Source organism: Salvia splendens, chromosome 6 (genome assembly GCF_004379255.2).
Source record: "Salvia splendens isolate huo1 chromosome 6, SspV2, whole genome shotgun sequence".
NCBI lineage: Eukaryota > Viridiplantae > Streptophyta > Magnoliopsida > Lamiales > Lamiaceae > Salvia > Salvia splendens.
This window is the reverse complement of record NC_056037.1, coordinates 31,963,133-31,979,841: the sequence shown is the minus strand read 5'-3', so window position 1 is coordinate 31,979,841 and position 16,709 is coordinate 31,963,133. Positions and strand designations below refer to the sequence as shown.

General features: G+C 42.0%; 2 protein-coding genes across 2 annotated transcripts; one reads left to right on the top strand and one right to left on the bottom strand.

Moving 5' to 3' along the window:
* Nucleotides 1-11,301: 11,301 nt before the first annotated feature.
* On the bottom strand, nt 11,302-13,481 carry LOC121809126. Its single transcript, XM_042209668.1, has 2 exons — nt 13,452-13,481; nt 11,302-11,838 (listed from the first exon to the last, which is right to left on the bottom strand). Exons 1-2 carry the CDS (start codon nt 13,479-13,481, stop codon nt 11,302-11,304), a joined length of 567 nt encoding a protein of 188 aa, XP_042065602.1.
* LOC121809560 (probable protein phosphatase 2C 10) lies at nt 13,379-16,302 on the top strand. Its single transcript, XM_042210265.1, has 6 exons — nt 13,379-13,695; nt 13,840-13,953; nt 14,565-14,792; nt 15,231-15,507; nt 15,599-15,753; nt 15,832-16,302. The coding sequence occupies exons 2-6, from the start codon at nt 13,921-13,923 to the stop codon at nt 15,964-15,966; spliced, it is 828 nt and encodes a 275-aa protein (XP_042066199.1). The 5' UTR covers nt 13,379-13,695; nt 13,840-13,920; the 3' UTR covers nt 15,967-16,302.
* Nucleotides 16,303-16,709: the final 407 nt, after the last annotated feature.

Below are 16,709 nucleotides of genomic sequence, written 5' to 3'. Positions count from 1 at the left end.
TACTTGGTTTATATCTCTGGCAAGTGATACACATTCTGACAAATTCCTTAACATCCTTCCTCAATTTTGGCCAATACACTATAGCAGATATTCTCTTGAAGGTTCCCAATACTCCAGAATGGCCAGCCAAAGCAGATCCATGGAAGATGGACAAAATCTGAGCCTTTAAATTCAAGTCATTTCCCACCATCAGCTTCCCTTTTCTTCTTAGCTCTTCATTGATCCAAGTGAATTTGGGATGGAGATCTGTATTCTGCTGTTTCTCTTTTATCAACTTCTGTATCAGAGGATCCTTTTTCCATGAATCCTTAATCTTTGCAATTAACTCCAGAGGAATTACAAGGGAAGTCAGTGCATAGGTCATCACCTCAGGTACCCTGGATAATGCATCAGCTGCTGAATTCTCACTGCCCTTTCTATATCTGATCTCATACTCAAATTGCATTAGCTTAGTCATCCAAGCTTGTTGAGTAGGAGTAGTCAGTTTTTGCTCTATCAAGTACTTAAGACTTTGATGATCAGTTAAGATAACAAACTTCTTGCTCTGTAAGTAGTGACACCATTTCTTGATAGCCATCAAAATGGCTAACAATTCCTTTTCATACACTGATAAATTCTGATATTTAGGAGATAGAGACTTGCTGATGAAGGCTATAGGATGCTTATCTTGCATCAACACAGCTCCAATCCCAATCCCGGATGCATCAGTCTCCACTATAAACTCTTTAGAAAAATCAGGCAAGGCTAGCACAGGAGCAGTAATCATGGCTGATTTAAGTTTCTCAAAGGCTTCTTGTGCCTCCGGGGTCCATCTGAATAAGTTTCCCTTGATCACATCAATCAGTGGCCTAGATATCACTCCATAATTATGCACAAACCTTCTGTAATATCCAGTTAACCCCAAGAAGCTTCTCACCTGCTTGACATTTTTAGGTTGAGGCCACTGCTTAACTGCCTCTATCTTTCCTTCATCAGTGGAGACCCCCTTATCAGATATAACATGGCCCAGATATTCTACTTTTCTACACCCAAAAGTGCATTTACTTCTTTTAGCTAGCAAGCTGTTCTTTCTCATCAGTTCCATAACCAACCTTAGATGATGTTCATGATCTTCTTGGCTGTTACTGTAAATGAGGATATCATCAAAGAAAACCAATATGAATCTTCTCAAGTAACCTCTAAAGATGGTATTCATCAAGTTTTGGAAGGTAGCTGGAGCATTTGTCAAGCCAAATGGCATGACTAGAAACTCATAATGCCCTGAGTGAGTCCTGAAAGCAGTCTTATAGATATCCTCAGGCTTCATTCTCACTTGCCAATAGCCGGATCTGAGATCTATTTTAGAAAACCAGGCTGCTCTTCCCAACTCATCCAACAGCTCTTCTATCACTGGTATGGGATATTTATCTTTAACAGTTATAGCATTTAGAGCTCTATAATCCACACACATCCTCCATGTGGAATCTTTCTTCTTAACTAACACAATAGAGCTTGCAAAAGGGCTCTCACTATGCCTTATAACTCCAGCCTTCAACATTTCATCAATCATAGTCTCAATTACATCCTTTTGATGTGCAGCATATTTATAAGGCCTCATGTTTACTGCATCAGCACCATCTTTCAATATTATTTTGTGATCATGCTCTCTCTGAGGAGGCAATGTTCTAGGCTCCTCAAATATTTCAGTATACTCTTCAAGAATCAATTGTAGGCTTGGCCAAATCTCTTCCACACTGAGCTCGTAGCAACAGCTTAAATCAATCTCAACCTCTGGTATCCACTGATTCAGTTTCCTTCCATTCACATCTTCCTCTCCTGGATTCAGTATATGTAGGAAATTTAATTGTTCAGCTTTTGGTGACCATCTCTCCCCTTGCAGCTTCACTTCTTCACCATTAATTTTGAAAACCATACTGAGATTATTGAAATTCCACTGAATCTCACCCAAGGTAGACAACCATTCTCCCCCCAAAATGAGATCATAAGTTTCTAAGGTTATGAGATAAACTTCTGCTTGAAACTGAGATCCTTGCATCTCCCACTCCAATCTGCTACACTTCTGATTACACTGTAGGATTTGCCCATTTGCCACTTCCACAGCTTTTGAAGTAACAGGAAGCAGCTTGCAATTAAGTTTCTGTGCTACTTTAGCACTTAAAAAATTATGAGTGCTGCCAGTGTCTATCAAGATTCTTATGATCTTCTTCTGACATCTGCCCTTAATCCTCATTACTTGAGGCCCTTCCTTTCCCCAGACCGCATGTAATGAGAGCTGTAACTCAGATATCTCCTCTACTTCTTCTTCATCAGTTTTCTCTTCTACCTCACCATTCTCTACTTCTCCTACTTCCAGTAACTGAACCACATAAGATCTCCTTTTGCTGCACTGGTGGTTTGGGGTAAACTTCTCAGTGCACCAAAAGCATTCTTTTCTTGCTCTCTTCTCATCCATTTCCTTAGGAGTTAAGTTTGTGCTAGCTCTCACTCCTCCAAACTTGTTACTCTCTTTGTTACCTCCACTCCAATTACTCACGGTTCCAACCTTATTAGTAGCAGTTACAGACATAGGCTTGCTACTGGAGTAGTAGCTACTGTTAGCTTGCACATGGTTTTGATTAACCTTAGCCTTAACACCTAAAGCTCTAACAGTAAGCTCTTGCAATTTAGCTAGAGAGTAAGCTTCAGACAATGCCTTAGGTCTAAACATACGCACAGGCATTTGCAATTCATCAATTAGACCAGATAAAAAGAAGCTCAATGCTTGATCCTCTCTAATTCCAGCTCTAGGATATAATTCATCAAACTTATCCATGTAATCTTGTAGCGTACCTTTTTGTTTGAGGTTCCTGAGATCAGCCAATGGATCCTCATATGCGTGAGCACCAAAGCGAGCAGCTAGGGAGGAGCTATAACACGGCCAGTCAGCGTATGCCATATTTCCATGTAAGCTCTCAAAACCTCGATGCCACAACAATGCCTTCCCTTCCAAATGGATCGCAGCTACTCTAACCTTCTCTTCCTCTGGCACTTTGGCTACTTGGAAGAAGTATTCAGCTCGCATCATCCACCCTTCAAAACCGTCACCATCAAACTTAGGAAATTCATACCGCGTTGATCTTCCCCAATCGGTTCCATTTTCATACCGATTTCCTCCCCTACTACCCTCGCCAGTTTCCATTTCCTTATATTTCTGATTTTGCAAGTTAATCGCCGCAATTGATTGCGTCAATTCCAGAATTTTGCGTTCATGCTCTTCTCGCATCTCATGCATTCTCTGCTCCATCATCTCCATCATCTTCTTCTCCATTTCTGCTCCTCGAGTCACCGTTCCGACGTCCGGAGATCGATTGCTCTGAATACCAATTGTTACGATCTTACGCCGCGATCGACCTATCTTAGCTCGTCACTGCCGAACTCAGTGACTTCTTCGTGGTCGGACTATCTTAGCTCGTCACTGCCGAGCTCAGTGACCTCTTCTCGGTCTTCCTCTCTTAGTTCGGCGTTGCCGAACTCAGCGATAAAACGCAGATCTCAACACTTGAATGATCAATAGAATGGATTGCATTAACAATGATAATGTTCTACAATCGAAATAGAAGCAAAGAGGAGCTCGCGATCCACGATCGGAGCTTAACAAACATACAACTCACAATATTCACGACAAACCAAAAGAGAGCGGCTACGGCTATATTTATACTCTGCCTCTTAGCTCATCTTCACTTCACTTCTCCTCCGCATGAGCTGTCATCCCCGTGCCTCCTTCTCATTGGTCAGCAACACGTCACTGCCTCCTTCCTATTGGTCCATGCCAGTTCATTACTAATGCCACGTCACTAACTACACAATATTGCATGTGTGCCTCGTGCTCACGTTGCATGCATGAGCTACTTATAGTATTTATAGTAATGCATGCAACATTTTCTTCACCTACGACCTGGTAATTGTATCTATTCATTCATAAGGGCTTGTCTGGTAGCTAGAGCTGGCAATTTTCGACACGACACGATAATCTGACACGAATCCTCATGAAATTATTGGGTTGGGGTCAAGTCTTATTGGATCTGTGCCCTTATCGGGTTTATCCATTAAAAACCCGATAATTTCGGGTTGGGTTTGGGTCGGATGCGGGTCGGATACGGGTAACCCATTAAGAAATAATATTATTATTTTTATTATTATTTAAATATATATATATTACTTTAATTTTTTAATTTCTTATAAATTAGGTTTAAATAGTATAAAACGAATTTTAATTGTGTAAATTAGGTTAAAAATTAATGTTTAATAGTGTAATATTAGGTTTTAATCGTGTAATATCAGGTTCGGGTTGTTATCGTGTCGTGTCAACCCATATTATATCGTGTCGATAACGGGTTCATGTCGGGTGCGAGTCGTGTTCGGATTTGAAGGTAGCAGGTCGGGTTCGTGTTCGGATTTACAGTTTCCTTAACAGGTCGGGTTCAGGTTAGGCCTTATTGGGTTGGGTCATTATCAGGTTGACCTGATAACGACCCAATCCGCACGATTTGCCAGCCCTACTGGTAGCCTTGAAATGGAGTGAAACCCCAATTCCAACACGCCTATTCCACCGTTTGGTACGCCGAACACCAAGCGGCCAACCCGGGAATCATCCGCCGGGTTTCAGCCTTACATAGACTACTATCGGTGAATCTGTGTCAACTCTATCAAGGTGAGGAGCTGGTATTAGATTTGGGCGTCCGTCGATTAGGCTGAAAACTGCACAATTGTACCAATTTGCCCTCCGAAGTCGGTTCTTCCTCTCATTTTGGTTACCGTTGGCAGCTCAAATTCCGTCGTCGCGACTTCGCCGGTCTCCAACTCATTTCATTTCCGGTTCCGTCGTATTACCTTCGTCCGGGTATGTCTATTTGCAGTGTTTTATTGTTCGATCTGTTTGTTTATACAGTGAAGATGTATTTGGTGTTGATGTTTGAATTGGGTCCGATTTGAACCAATTAGTTTCTGCATCTGTAGCTTAGTAATTTGCACTGTCGAATTGCAGTTTTTGGAAGGGCGATCTGTTGGTTTATGTTTTGAATATGGATTTAGTCTGGTTGTGATGTTGCATTCGTTCTGCATTTGTGCCAATTTTGCGAATTTGTCTTCGATAAGGCTGAGTTGCATTATTCATTTCGTCCTGCAAAAACCATTGTTACTCATTTTTGGATAGATTGTTGTGCATCTACCAAAAGCTAGTTTGTGCATCTAAGTTGCATTTTCTTACTGTCGTATTAGTTCGAATTTGAGGTTTATTGGATTTCAATATGTTGGTCAGATGGGGTGTGCGACGCTAATCAGATCCCAGACCTGAGAGGGTAATTTAGTCAGATGGCATTTTGTTTCCTTCACTCTCTTGTTGAACCAAATGCTGAAAATAAGCCCAAACATCCTACATGGCCTGAACCAAACAACCTACTATCCTATCCACCAAATCAAGAAATCCCATTAACCATAAAAACATGTTAATAATTGTGGTGGCTACCAGACGCCCCTAAGAGTATTGACTCGAGATTTTTTTTATCATATACATATGAATAAAATTACCTAAAACTATTATAGTACTTACTAATTTAATGCCATGAAAACGATAAAATTTGTAACATTTCAGTTTTTTAATTGATTTACCATATAGTACTATTTAAGTTACATCGATTCTACTCGTTATTATTTCTGTGGATAGAGTATATAATTTGTGCAGTGAAGACTAATATAGATTATGGAAGAAAAGGGTATAATATGTAGCACTACAATGAAAGAAAAAAATTGGTGAAAACTAAGAATACATCAACAAATTTATAAATTCGAATTAAAATCTATGGACAATTACATAAACTTGATTTGTGATTGCGTAAGTAGTATATTTATTTATTTATCTCAGAAGGATTCATATTTTATGAATCTAGTGATGTAATCTCTAAATATTATACTAACTTCAAACTATGATCTAAATCGTTGGAAAATATTAATAGATGATAAAATCATAGCATCATAAATTGTCAACACAATTTTAACGGTTGATGTTATGTTGAAATTGTGATGAAACTGTATTGACATTTTCTGTTGCTACTATTATATCTATGTTGACATATTTTAACGATTCAGATCGAAGGTTGAAGTTTGTACAATATTTAGAGTTTGCATTTTATTACTAAACTATAAATCTATATGCATATATTCTAAAAAATACTGAGAAAATTGCTAATAACTAATTATATAATTTTGCATCTTCATCCATGTTAGAAATGTTATTATTACTCAATATAATGTCTCCATGCTATAATACTCTTATGACTTTGTACTATAATTTTACTTTCTACGTTGACTAATATACCCCTAATGTTAATTTAGGTAGATTTATATGATTGGATTAGGATTGTTTCATTTTTAAATAATATAAAAATCGTATTCGTACACTCTTTTGTGTACATTTTATCAATCTAATTGGATGATTCTAAAAAATATACAGATTCGAATATTAAAAAAAATGAGTTAGTAATAATACTAATACGTCGAATTTACTTGATTTTAAAATCAAAAGTATAATTTTTTAAAGCAAAACGTCATCGTTCATTCAGAAATTTTAATTCAAAAATTTAACTAATACTACCTCCGTCCCCGATTAAGAGTCACTCTTTTCCATTTAGGTCTGTTCTCCATTAGAAGTCACTCTTCCTACTTATCATATTTGAACATCAAAAATACCATATTGTTGGCAAAATTTACACAAAATACCATTACTTACATTAAAAAAAATGAAAATTTATTTGCAGCAGTCAACTCTCTCATTCACTCTCTCATTCTCTCTCTCACTCTCAATTCCTCCGCCTCAGAGTGTCCACTATGGGACCGCCGCGCCTATAGCCCCGGCGGGGGCGGTCCCGGGGTGGTCTATAGTGGAGGCGTTGTCTGCCCCCGGGGCGGACGAGGAGTGTGGGGGCGGTCCCGGGGCGGTCTATAGTGGAGGTGTTGTCTGCCTCCGGGGCGGACGCGGCGGATAGGCGGGGCGCCTATAGTTGAGCGGTGCCCGGCGCGGCTACAGGCGGCGATTTTTTTTTTTGAATTCAATTTAATTCACCTATAAATACACCTCATTCCATTCATTATTTTCACACCATTCCAACTCTTCATCACTAAAAATTTCTCTCACTAGACTTTGTGGTAAAAAATAGACAATTTGTGGAGAGACACGTGGAATGCTCTGATTCAACAGGTGCAACACCAGGCCGCACAGGAGGATGCGGCGCGCTTGGCGGAGGAGGCGGAGGCTGCGATCCCTCGTGCGATTACTCATCGGCGGACCATCCCACGAGACCACGTCGGTGCGCACCAGCGTCTAATGGCTGATTACTTTGTGGATAACCCCGTTATCCACCCGAGATATTCTGTCGGAGATTCAGGATGTCGCTACGGCTGTTCAACCATATAGCGACGAATTTGGCGGAGCGTTACCGGTGCTTCACCCTCCGGCGTGATGCCTTGGGCCGGATTGGGCTGTCTACGCAACAGAAGTGCACCGCTGCACTCCGGCAGCTTGCCTACGCCGGACCAACCGATATGTTCGATGAATACCTACAGATGGGTGAGACGACTGGCCTCACGATTCTTAGGCAGTTTTTTAAGGGGATCCGAGAAATTTTTGGTGGGGAGTTTCTATGGAATCCCACCCCTGATGAGTGTCAGAGCCTGCTGGATATGCACGGTTCGATCCACGGGTTCCTAGGAATGTTAGGAAGGATCGATTGCATGCATTGGGAGTGGAGGAATTGCCCAGTGGCATGGAAAGGCCAGTTCACAACTGGATTCAAAAGCAAACATCCAACGACGATTTTGGAAGCCGTTGCGGACTATCGTTTGCGGATCTGGCATGCGTATTTCGGTGTGGCAGGTTCGAACAACGACATCAATGTTCTTCAGTCATCGCCGCTCTTCAACGTTGAGTGCCGAGGGGAGGGTCCAGAAATCAGCTTCGTAGCCAACGACATGCAGTACAGTAGGGGCTACTATTTGACAGATGTGATATATCCGCAGTGGCCCGTATTCGTCAAGACTGTCCGCCAACCGGTTGGACCGAAGAAACAATATTTTGCGCGCAAACAAGAGGGTGCTAGGAAGGATGTTGAGCGGGCTTTTGGTGTCCTCCAATCGCGGTGGGCCATTATACGGTGCCCGACACTAGTTTGACACGAAGATGATGTCGCGATTATTATGTTAGCATGTATCATATTGCATAATATGATGATAGAAGATGAAGGATTTGCGGCAGAGCGCTGGGCACCGGAAGAGGGCGCAAGTACAAGTCACGGTGTTGCCTCCGCGCCGATACAGATGGGTGTACCACGGGGCAATGAATATTTGATCCAACGTTTCGCTGATATGCGCAGGACCACATCACATACCACTCTCCGGGGCGATTTGATTGAAGAAGTGTGGGCACGTAGGGGAGGTGGCGGCGCAGTGTGAACACATTTGTGATTTGCACTAGATTAAATTTTCGTTGTATAATTTTTCATGTACTTTTAATACGATGAAAATTTAGTTGTATTTTATTTTAATTATTCGTTGTATAATTTTACCCTTTTGCAATATAACGATTATTCGGCCCCAATTACCTCGTTTTCTAATTATTTACATTGCGATAATTTTAATTATACTTGATTGAAACTAAAAACATTTTAAAATAAAAATTGATTATAAAATTTTGAGGCTATTGGAAGTGTCCACCATAGTGGCGGAAACAAAATTTTGGGGCTATGGACAAAAAAACTGGGGCTATGGACAAAATCTGGGGCGGGGCTATTGGGGTGTCCGCCTTATAGTGGACACCCTCACTCACTCTCCCCCTCCGCCTCCCTCCGAATCGATGGACACTATTGTCCCTGAAACACCGACCGACTGGTTGACGACGACGAAATTGGTCGTCGGTTCGTGGTTCACGGTGTTCCACCGTTCATAGGCGACGACGGGGCTGAAGGTCCGACACCGCCCGATCTGTTCTTTGGGTGTCCACTATAAGGCGGACACGCCCAATAGCCCCGCCCCAGTTTTTGTCCATAGCCCCAATTTTGTTGTCCATAGCCCCAAAATTCTTTTTCGGCCACTATAGTGGACAACTCCAATAGCCCCCAAATTTTATAATCAATTTTTATTTTTAAATATTTTTTAGTTTCAATCAAGTGTAATTTAAATAATCGCAGTGTAAATAACTAGAATACGAGGTAATTAGGGCCGAATATTCGTTGTATTGCAAACCGGTAAAATTATACAACGAATAATTAAAATAAAATACAACTACAAAACTCCGGCACCGTCTACTCGGTGTCGGAGTCGGCTTCCTCGTCTTCCTCTTCTTCTTCTTCTTCTTCTTCTTCTTCTTCTTCTTCTTCTTCTTCTTCTTCTTCTTCTTCTTCTTCTTCTTCTTCTTCTTCTTCTTCTTCTTCTTCTTCTCCTCCTCCTCCTCCTCTCTCGCTGCTGCCGGCCTCGGTATCCCCAGGCGCATTATCAACCAACCCCAGTCGACTCTCAAGCCGATTGATGAGCCTCTTGTAGACGTTCCTGACGTACGGGTCAGTTTCACCTGCGTATGACCTGCATACGTCTTGCAGTTGTTGCATCAACGTTACGTCTATGCTATTGGCCAATACCTCGTGGGGTTGCACCGTGGGCTGTGGGATTGGGGCAGACTGGGGGATGCTCGATCCGGACGCGGCCGCCGTTTGGCGTGAGGCACTTCTACCCCCTCTGGCTTTGCGGATAGCGGCCTGTTGTCCCATGGGCCGTCGTCGCCTAATGTGAGTCGCGGCTGGCTCTTTGACTTGCTCGTCGGACTGCTCGAACTCGTGCGAGCCGCTCCCACTGCTGTATTCCCGGGCAAGGTTGTGCCTTGTGCGCTTCGGGCCAGGAGCTGTTTCCACCTCGTTCGCCATGATCGACCTGAATTTCGGACAATCCGCGAGGACAAGATACTCCTCCCACAAGGTGAACTTCGGCTGGCCCGTCTTGTGGTATTGGCCCTCCGACAGGGTCTTAACATCTGCTACGCTTCGGCCACTCTCGGCGTGGCGAAGGTTGTTCTCGTATATGGACGCGAACAGCTTGGTAGCCCGCAGTATCCTACCGAACTTTTTTCGGATCTGTTCTGGGTCGCGCTTCTCGGCGCCGTCGGGCTTCAATTCATCGTATGCCAACATGACGCGCCTCCAAAAACTCCCCGACTCCTGATCGGTACCCACCACGGGGTCCGAAGTGATAGAATCCCACGCCTTCGCCACGACAATGCTCTCGTCTTTGCTGTATGGCTTGCCGCGGCTGGACCGCTCAGGCTGATCACCGCTACCGCCGGCGCCACTGCCCTCGCTACTCGCAATGCCGGGGCAGCTGCCCGAGTGTCCACCGACGTTGCCGGTGCCACGACTGCCGCCTCCGCCCCTAGGGCCTCTGCCCCTACCGCCACGAGAGCCCCGACTGCCGCTACCTCCTCGGGTCGGAACGGGTGTTTCCACCCGCGCTGCCGGCGTATCTGGGATGCCGGAACTGAGCAGACCCAGCATAGTATCAAATGCGTCTTGATCTGCTTCGGTGATCGGAGATTGGCTGGCTTGGAAAGGGGAACCCGGCCGCGACAGGTGAAGCGCATCTAGGTTGGGTCGGTAATCTCCAAAAGCGGAACGACTCAGATTCCGATGTAAAACGGACGGCGTTGGTGAGGATCTCCATGGCTGAGATGGAGGAAGAGGTGGACTCGATGCCCACGGTGGTGGAGATTGATTCCAACTCCAAGGCTGTGACGGAGCCGCATATCCGCCAAATCCCGACGGCTGAGAAGCATATCCGCCAATACCCGATGGCGGCGAATGATGGGCCGACGGCTGAGATGGATTGCTGTCATATCCCGATTCCTCAGTATCGGGTGATTCGTCGTCTCCTCGGTGCATTTTGTACAGAGTGTTTTTTAGACAGTGGGTGTATGGATTTTGTGAAAATGGGAGTGGGGGAAGAAGGGGAGTGGTATTTATAGATGAAAAAACGAAAAAAAAAATTCAAAAAATGCGGCTATAGCCGCGGCGGATATCCGCCACTATAATAGCTGCGGCTATAGCCGCGCCTATACACCCACCGCCGCGTCCTCGCCCCACTCGCGGCGAAGCCTCGTCCGCCGCCCTCCCCCCCACCAGCCGTGTCCACCCTCGCGGCGGACACCCCCTCCACTATAATAGCCGCGCCTACCGCCCCGCTTCCGCCCCGCTCGCGGCTATAGCCGCGTTCACCTTAAAGTGGACGCTCTTACGGATCTGAAACTGAAGCTCCTTCCAATGGTTTCAACGGCGAGACCTTCCGAAATGCCACCGAGATCGAGATCCCGCCGAAAAGCGCATTAGAAACCCCCACCGTCCCCTCCACCACACCGTCGATCACGTCCCGTATCTCCACCTCTTCGTCATACACCTTCCGCGGCGGATCCGCTGATTTCCCGACGGATGCGAAATCGGAGGAGAGCTTCCCGATCTCCTTTGCGATTTTGCCGAGATTCTTCGATCGCGCCGCGACTCCGGCGTCGTCCTTCCTCCGGACGGCGGAGTGCTCCTCCTTGAGGCAGAGGAGGAGCGTCTGGAAGGTTCTGTGGACGTCGACGAAGCGAAGGAAGTCTTCGAGAAGCTTCTCGATGAGGTGATTGGATTCGGAGCAGCCGGCGCCGCGGAGGGAGTCGCGCGTCTGCGGGAGGTGGAGGAGGTCGTCGAGCGACTCGTGGACGGACTTGAGGTGGTGGAGGCCGTCGCAGAGCCAGGCGGAGGTGCGGGCGTCGGCGGACCAAGAGTGGAGCTCGGAGATTTCGTCGTGGAATTTATTTAATCACTACACCATTCCACTACCTAACTCCATTTATTACACCACACGTTCAAACACTTCCTTAAAACTCGTGCCCGGTCAAAGAGTGACTCCTAATTGAGGACGGATGGAGTATTATTTTTAAAATACCAATTCAATAACTTAATTGTCAATAAACAAATATCAACTAATTTTAATAATAGGTTTTTTTGCAACTTTCTTCTAAATCATGATCTATAAAATATAATTTTAACTTTCTTCCCATCAAATTCACAAACTTACTAACTATTTTTTCATGGAAATTTTAATTTGTATATAATATTTCTCAATCTTTTTTTTTTTATATTTTTTTCAATTCAATGATCTAAAACTTGTCTTCATATTTATTTTATTATTATTATGGGAAATTGAGAATAAGAACATGTAAAAAAAACTCTATGCTTGGATTTATAGTGTGACTCATATAGGGTTCTGGGATTTATTCTAAAATAAATGAGTCTTATCTTTTAAATTTGAGTTTAAGACGTTGGAATTATTTTAAAAAAATAAGAATTTAAGAATTAAGAATGTTGCAAGGACAAAAATGCTATGCATTGGGATTTTATATTTTGAAAAGCAAATAATTAAAATTTTGAGATTCTTAAAATATAAAACCATAAACTCATATAGTACTAATATAGCACTACTACTATCATATATTATTAAATTTAATTTATTACATGATGTGGTGAATTGAGCTAGGAATTCTAATATTTTAAAATAAAATAAGATTATAGTATTAACTATATAGCTTTAAAGTATTAAGTACATGAGCTAAAAATATACGATTTTTTTTATTGAGCTCGACCTAACATTCTTAAACTTAAAAATTTATGGAAATAAAAATAAAAATATGAAATTATTCTAATCAAAACCATAAACACACTAACATTATCATATAGTATCAATTATTAATTTTTAGGTGATATAGTGTATTGAGGTAAGAACGCTGACATTTTAGCATGAATTTAAAATATTTCTGTCTTCCAAGATTAGAATTAACCTTTGTATAGCCCTATTAAAAAGGGCACTTATAAACTTTGATCGATTCGGTTTCTTATGAAAAAAGTCCTCTCTCTCTTGTGGTGCTTTTGCTTTTGTTACTGTTTTCTTCACCTGAAAGCTCCCCTTAATCCTTAGAGAAAGACAAGAACATATACAAATGAAGATAAAAGCAAGAATAAAACAAAACCCAAAAAAAATATTCCACAGCTCATTGGGAATAAAGCATTGAAATACTACTATAAAAGAGCAGAGAGAAGAATGGTGGTAAACTACCAGCAGTTAAAAAGTTCAAAGGTTCTGAGTTGAAAGAGAGTACAAGAGATGTGCCAATAGTAGGGCCCACACCAGATGACCAAGTCAGAAGAAATTTTTTTCTTTTAATCAAATTAAATTAATTACAAAAGCCCCTTTATTTCGCTTCTTCGGAAACCATATTAAGGAAAAATGAAAACAGCTGTATAAAAGCAATCGTGCCTTGACTACTTGGGAAGCATTTTCTACTTTAAAAAACAAATGATAAAGAATCAATCTAGACAGCAAAGTCAATATAGGGGAAGCCAAACCCCCAAAGTCTTGGCCTTTTTGGCTGCCATTGTTGCCTGCACCACCACCGAATCTATCAACCCTTTACTTAATTAAAGCCTCTCATCATTCAATTTGATTTTTTCTCTCCCTTCTTTCAACCTACACATGTGTTTGATGGTTTTGTCCTTTTTTCAATTAGAGGATTTTTGATTTAGCAGCAGAATTCATATATATAGTCTTGAAAAAAATTTGCCCCTTTTGGATTTCTTAAGTGGTGGATCGGTAAGTTTGGGAATATTTTTGGGATTCCCATGTGGTGATTTGGAGCTTTTTTCTTGATTCTTATGGAAATAATCAATCTTGATTATGTTATGTTGCTGGGCCTGTCAGTAGCCATGATCATAATTTCTATTTTGTGTGTTACAGGTTGAGGATTTTCCATTTTTGGTTTTTCTTGGAAGGTAGATGTTGATTTACAGTGGAGAAGTTTGAGGTGTTGTGAGATAAATGGATAGCCTTTGCTGTTTCAATTACCCTCCGGTGAGTCTAGTTTATCTTGTGCAAGTTTTAGTGGCCTTTGTTTTTCTTTAAATTTTTTTTATTGTTAGAATTTTATGTTGAGGTCTATGGTCATTTTATATTTGATCTTTTGGTGAAAAAATTTGTAGGATCATATCATATGTAAATCTACAATATATGTTAGGGTTTTTGGCTGGATAGTAGGGCTTATCACTGGAGTATACCTTTTTTTTGTTGCATATGTATAGGGTGTAGAAATCACATGTGTTTTTGTATCTTGGCTGGCATACATAAGGGTTTTATGCTTATGAGTTATGAGATGGAACAATATTATTGACTACGTGTTTGTGCATGTGCGTGTGCGTGTGCGCGCCCGCGCGCGTGTGTTTGGATGATATTCTTGAGTTGGCATTCCATACATGTGGTTTGGTGATATAATGTGTTGGTACTTTGTGTATATTTCTGCTGCATTTAGTTGTAAACAATTTGGATTACTGTACTTAGTTTGCATGTGGCTGGCTGAGCAAAATAGTCTTGGGTCAACCGTTAGATCTGCTCATATTAGGTTACCTGCAACTTGTGAAGTTTGTTCCCAATTTTTTTTTTAATTTTGACTATCTTGTTTTCTCCAGCGTTCGTCGGGTGGGTCTGGCAAGGGAAGGAGCCATCAGGGGACTGCCAAGTATGGTTTCAGTTTGGTAAAAGGGAAGGCAAATCATCCTATGGAGGATTACCATGTCGCAAAATTTGTACAGGTTCGAGGTCGGGAACTGGGGCTATTTGCAATATATGATGGGCATCTGGGAGACAGTGTACCTGCTTACTTACAGAAGCATTTGTTTTCCAACATCTTAAAGGAGGTTAGCTATTCCATGATGTGATTTATCATGCAGTGTATGTATCTGTGTAGTAGTGTGTCCTCAATATCGGAACTAGCTATACTGCACCACCTGTTTGATCTACTAGAATTTCTACATTGATATCACTCTTCTAGTTACATGCGATTATTCTCTAAATGGAGTTTCTTTCCTGTGGCTCTATCATGTATCATGCCTACATTTGGACTGTAGCTAAAGCATTTGCTACTTGCTAGCAGTTAGAGCTAACCAGAACTTATTGGATCATTGCCAAGTTGATCACTTAACCTGCACGTAAAGAGGTTTTCTGGGGGACTTAGTATGCTGACCAACTGATATGTCCGGTTCCATGTATCGTTCAACGGTTTCTAATGTCAACTGAGTCTTTTATTGCGTTTAAAATTGTTGTTTGCCTTCTATGGATCTGTTAAATGATTTCAGGAGGACTTTTGGACCGATCCGAACAGGTCTATTGCTAAAGCTTATGAGAGAACAGATCAAGCTATTCTATCGCACAATCCTGACCTGGGCAGAGGTGGGTCTACCGCTGTCACTGCTATTCTTATAGATGGCCGACGTCTGTGGGTAGCCAATGTCGGTGATTCACGAGGAGTACTTTCCAGGATGGGTCAGGCTATACAGATGACCATTGATCATGAGCCCAACACTGAGAGGGGAAGCATTGAAGACAGGGGTGGATTCGTCTCAAACATGCCTGGTAATTCCAACTTATTATCATTGCATACCTTGTGCTCTTTGTTTGAATAAATAGTGTGGCATGGTCGAATAACTGAATCTGATCCGTGCAGGAGACGTTGCAAGAGTCAATGGCCAATTGGCCGTTTCACGTGCTTTTGGAGACAAGAACTTGAAGACACACTTGCGATCAGACCCGGATATTAGAAGTGCTGAGATTGATGCAGAAACTGAACTCCTCATCCTTGCCAGCGATGGTCTATGGAAGGTCCCGTATCTAACTCTACTCGTATATAGTTATTTCCTAACATTTACATGTCAACAAACATCCGTCCCACTTCTCCAGGTAATGTCGAACCAAGAATCTGTAGATATCGCTAAGAAAATCAAAGACCCACAGAAAGCAGCGAAGCAACTAGCTGCAGAAGCATTGAACAGAGAGAGTAAGGACGACATTTCATGCATTGTTGTTCGGTTCTAGGTTTCGTGTCGGGATGCAAAGCTATTGCTGCTGTGAAGCTTTTGTACATTATGCCTCTAGCAAATGCAATATACTGTAGACTACACGAATCTCTGCAGAAATCCAGCTCGACTATCGGTCTGAGAAAGCCTGCTATTATCACCGCCCTCTGTAATATTTGCTTGATTTCTTATTTTCTTGGTGTAGATTTCCCACCATTTTTTATTTGCAATTTGGTTGAAGACATTCAAGTTGGATTGTTTTTATACAGGTCCTTTGTGTAATAATCCTAAATAGGATTCATGTAATACTTCTAATCACCATCGACATTAATGATTATGGAATAATTTGTAAGCATGTGAAACGTATGCATTTTCTCTCTTAGGCCATCCACAATAGGAATAGCCCAGCAATAGCCCAGCCATAGCCCAGCCACTGCCACATCATCAGCACTAAAAATCCTCCTGCCACATCATAAATAGCCCAGCCATAGCTTAACCACATCATAAATAGCCCAGCCACATCAATAGCCATATCACTAATAATAATTATATAAAATGACATAATTAACAATCACACAATATACGAAATTTAATTTACGAGACATATACGGGAAAAGTTTAATAATACTATTAAAATTTTAAAAAGTACAATAATTTAAAAAAAGTACATTAATTTAAAAAAAGAATACATTAATAAAAAAGAGTGACAATTCACTCCTCGTTAAAACAAGTGGTGCGAATGAAAATGACGAGCAAAGCGCG

Bases quoted from the DNA above. Each gene is read 5' to 3' on its own strand.
- LOC121809560 (XM_042210265.1), top strand. From the start codon at position 13,921: ATGGATAGCCTTTGCTGTTTCAATTACCCTCCG. The intron at 14,793-15,230 runs GTTAGCTATTCC...AAATGATTTCAG, and splicing joins TTTCCAACATCTTAAAGGAG to GAGGACTTTTGGACCGATCC. The intron at 15,754-15,831 runs GTCCCGTATCTA...CCACTTCTCCAG, and splicing joins CCAGCGATGGTCTATGGAAG to GTAATGTCGAACCAAGAATC.
- LOC121809126 (XM_042209668.1), bottom strand. From the start codon at position 13,481: ATGGCAGCCAAAAAGGCCAAGACTTTGGGG. The intron at 11,839-13,451 runs GTTTGGCTTCCC...GAAATCTCCGAG, and splicing joins AAAAGGCCAAGACTTTGGGG to CTCCACTCTTGGTCCGCCGA.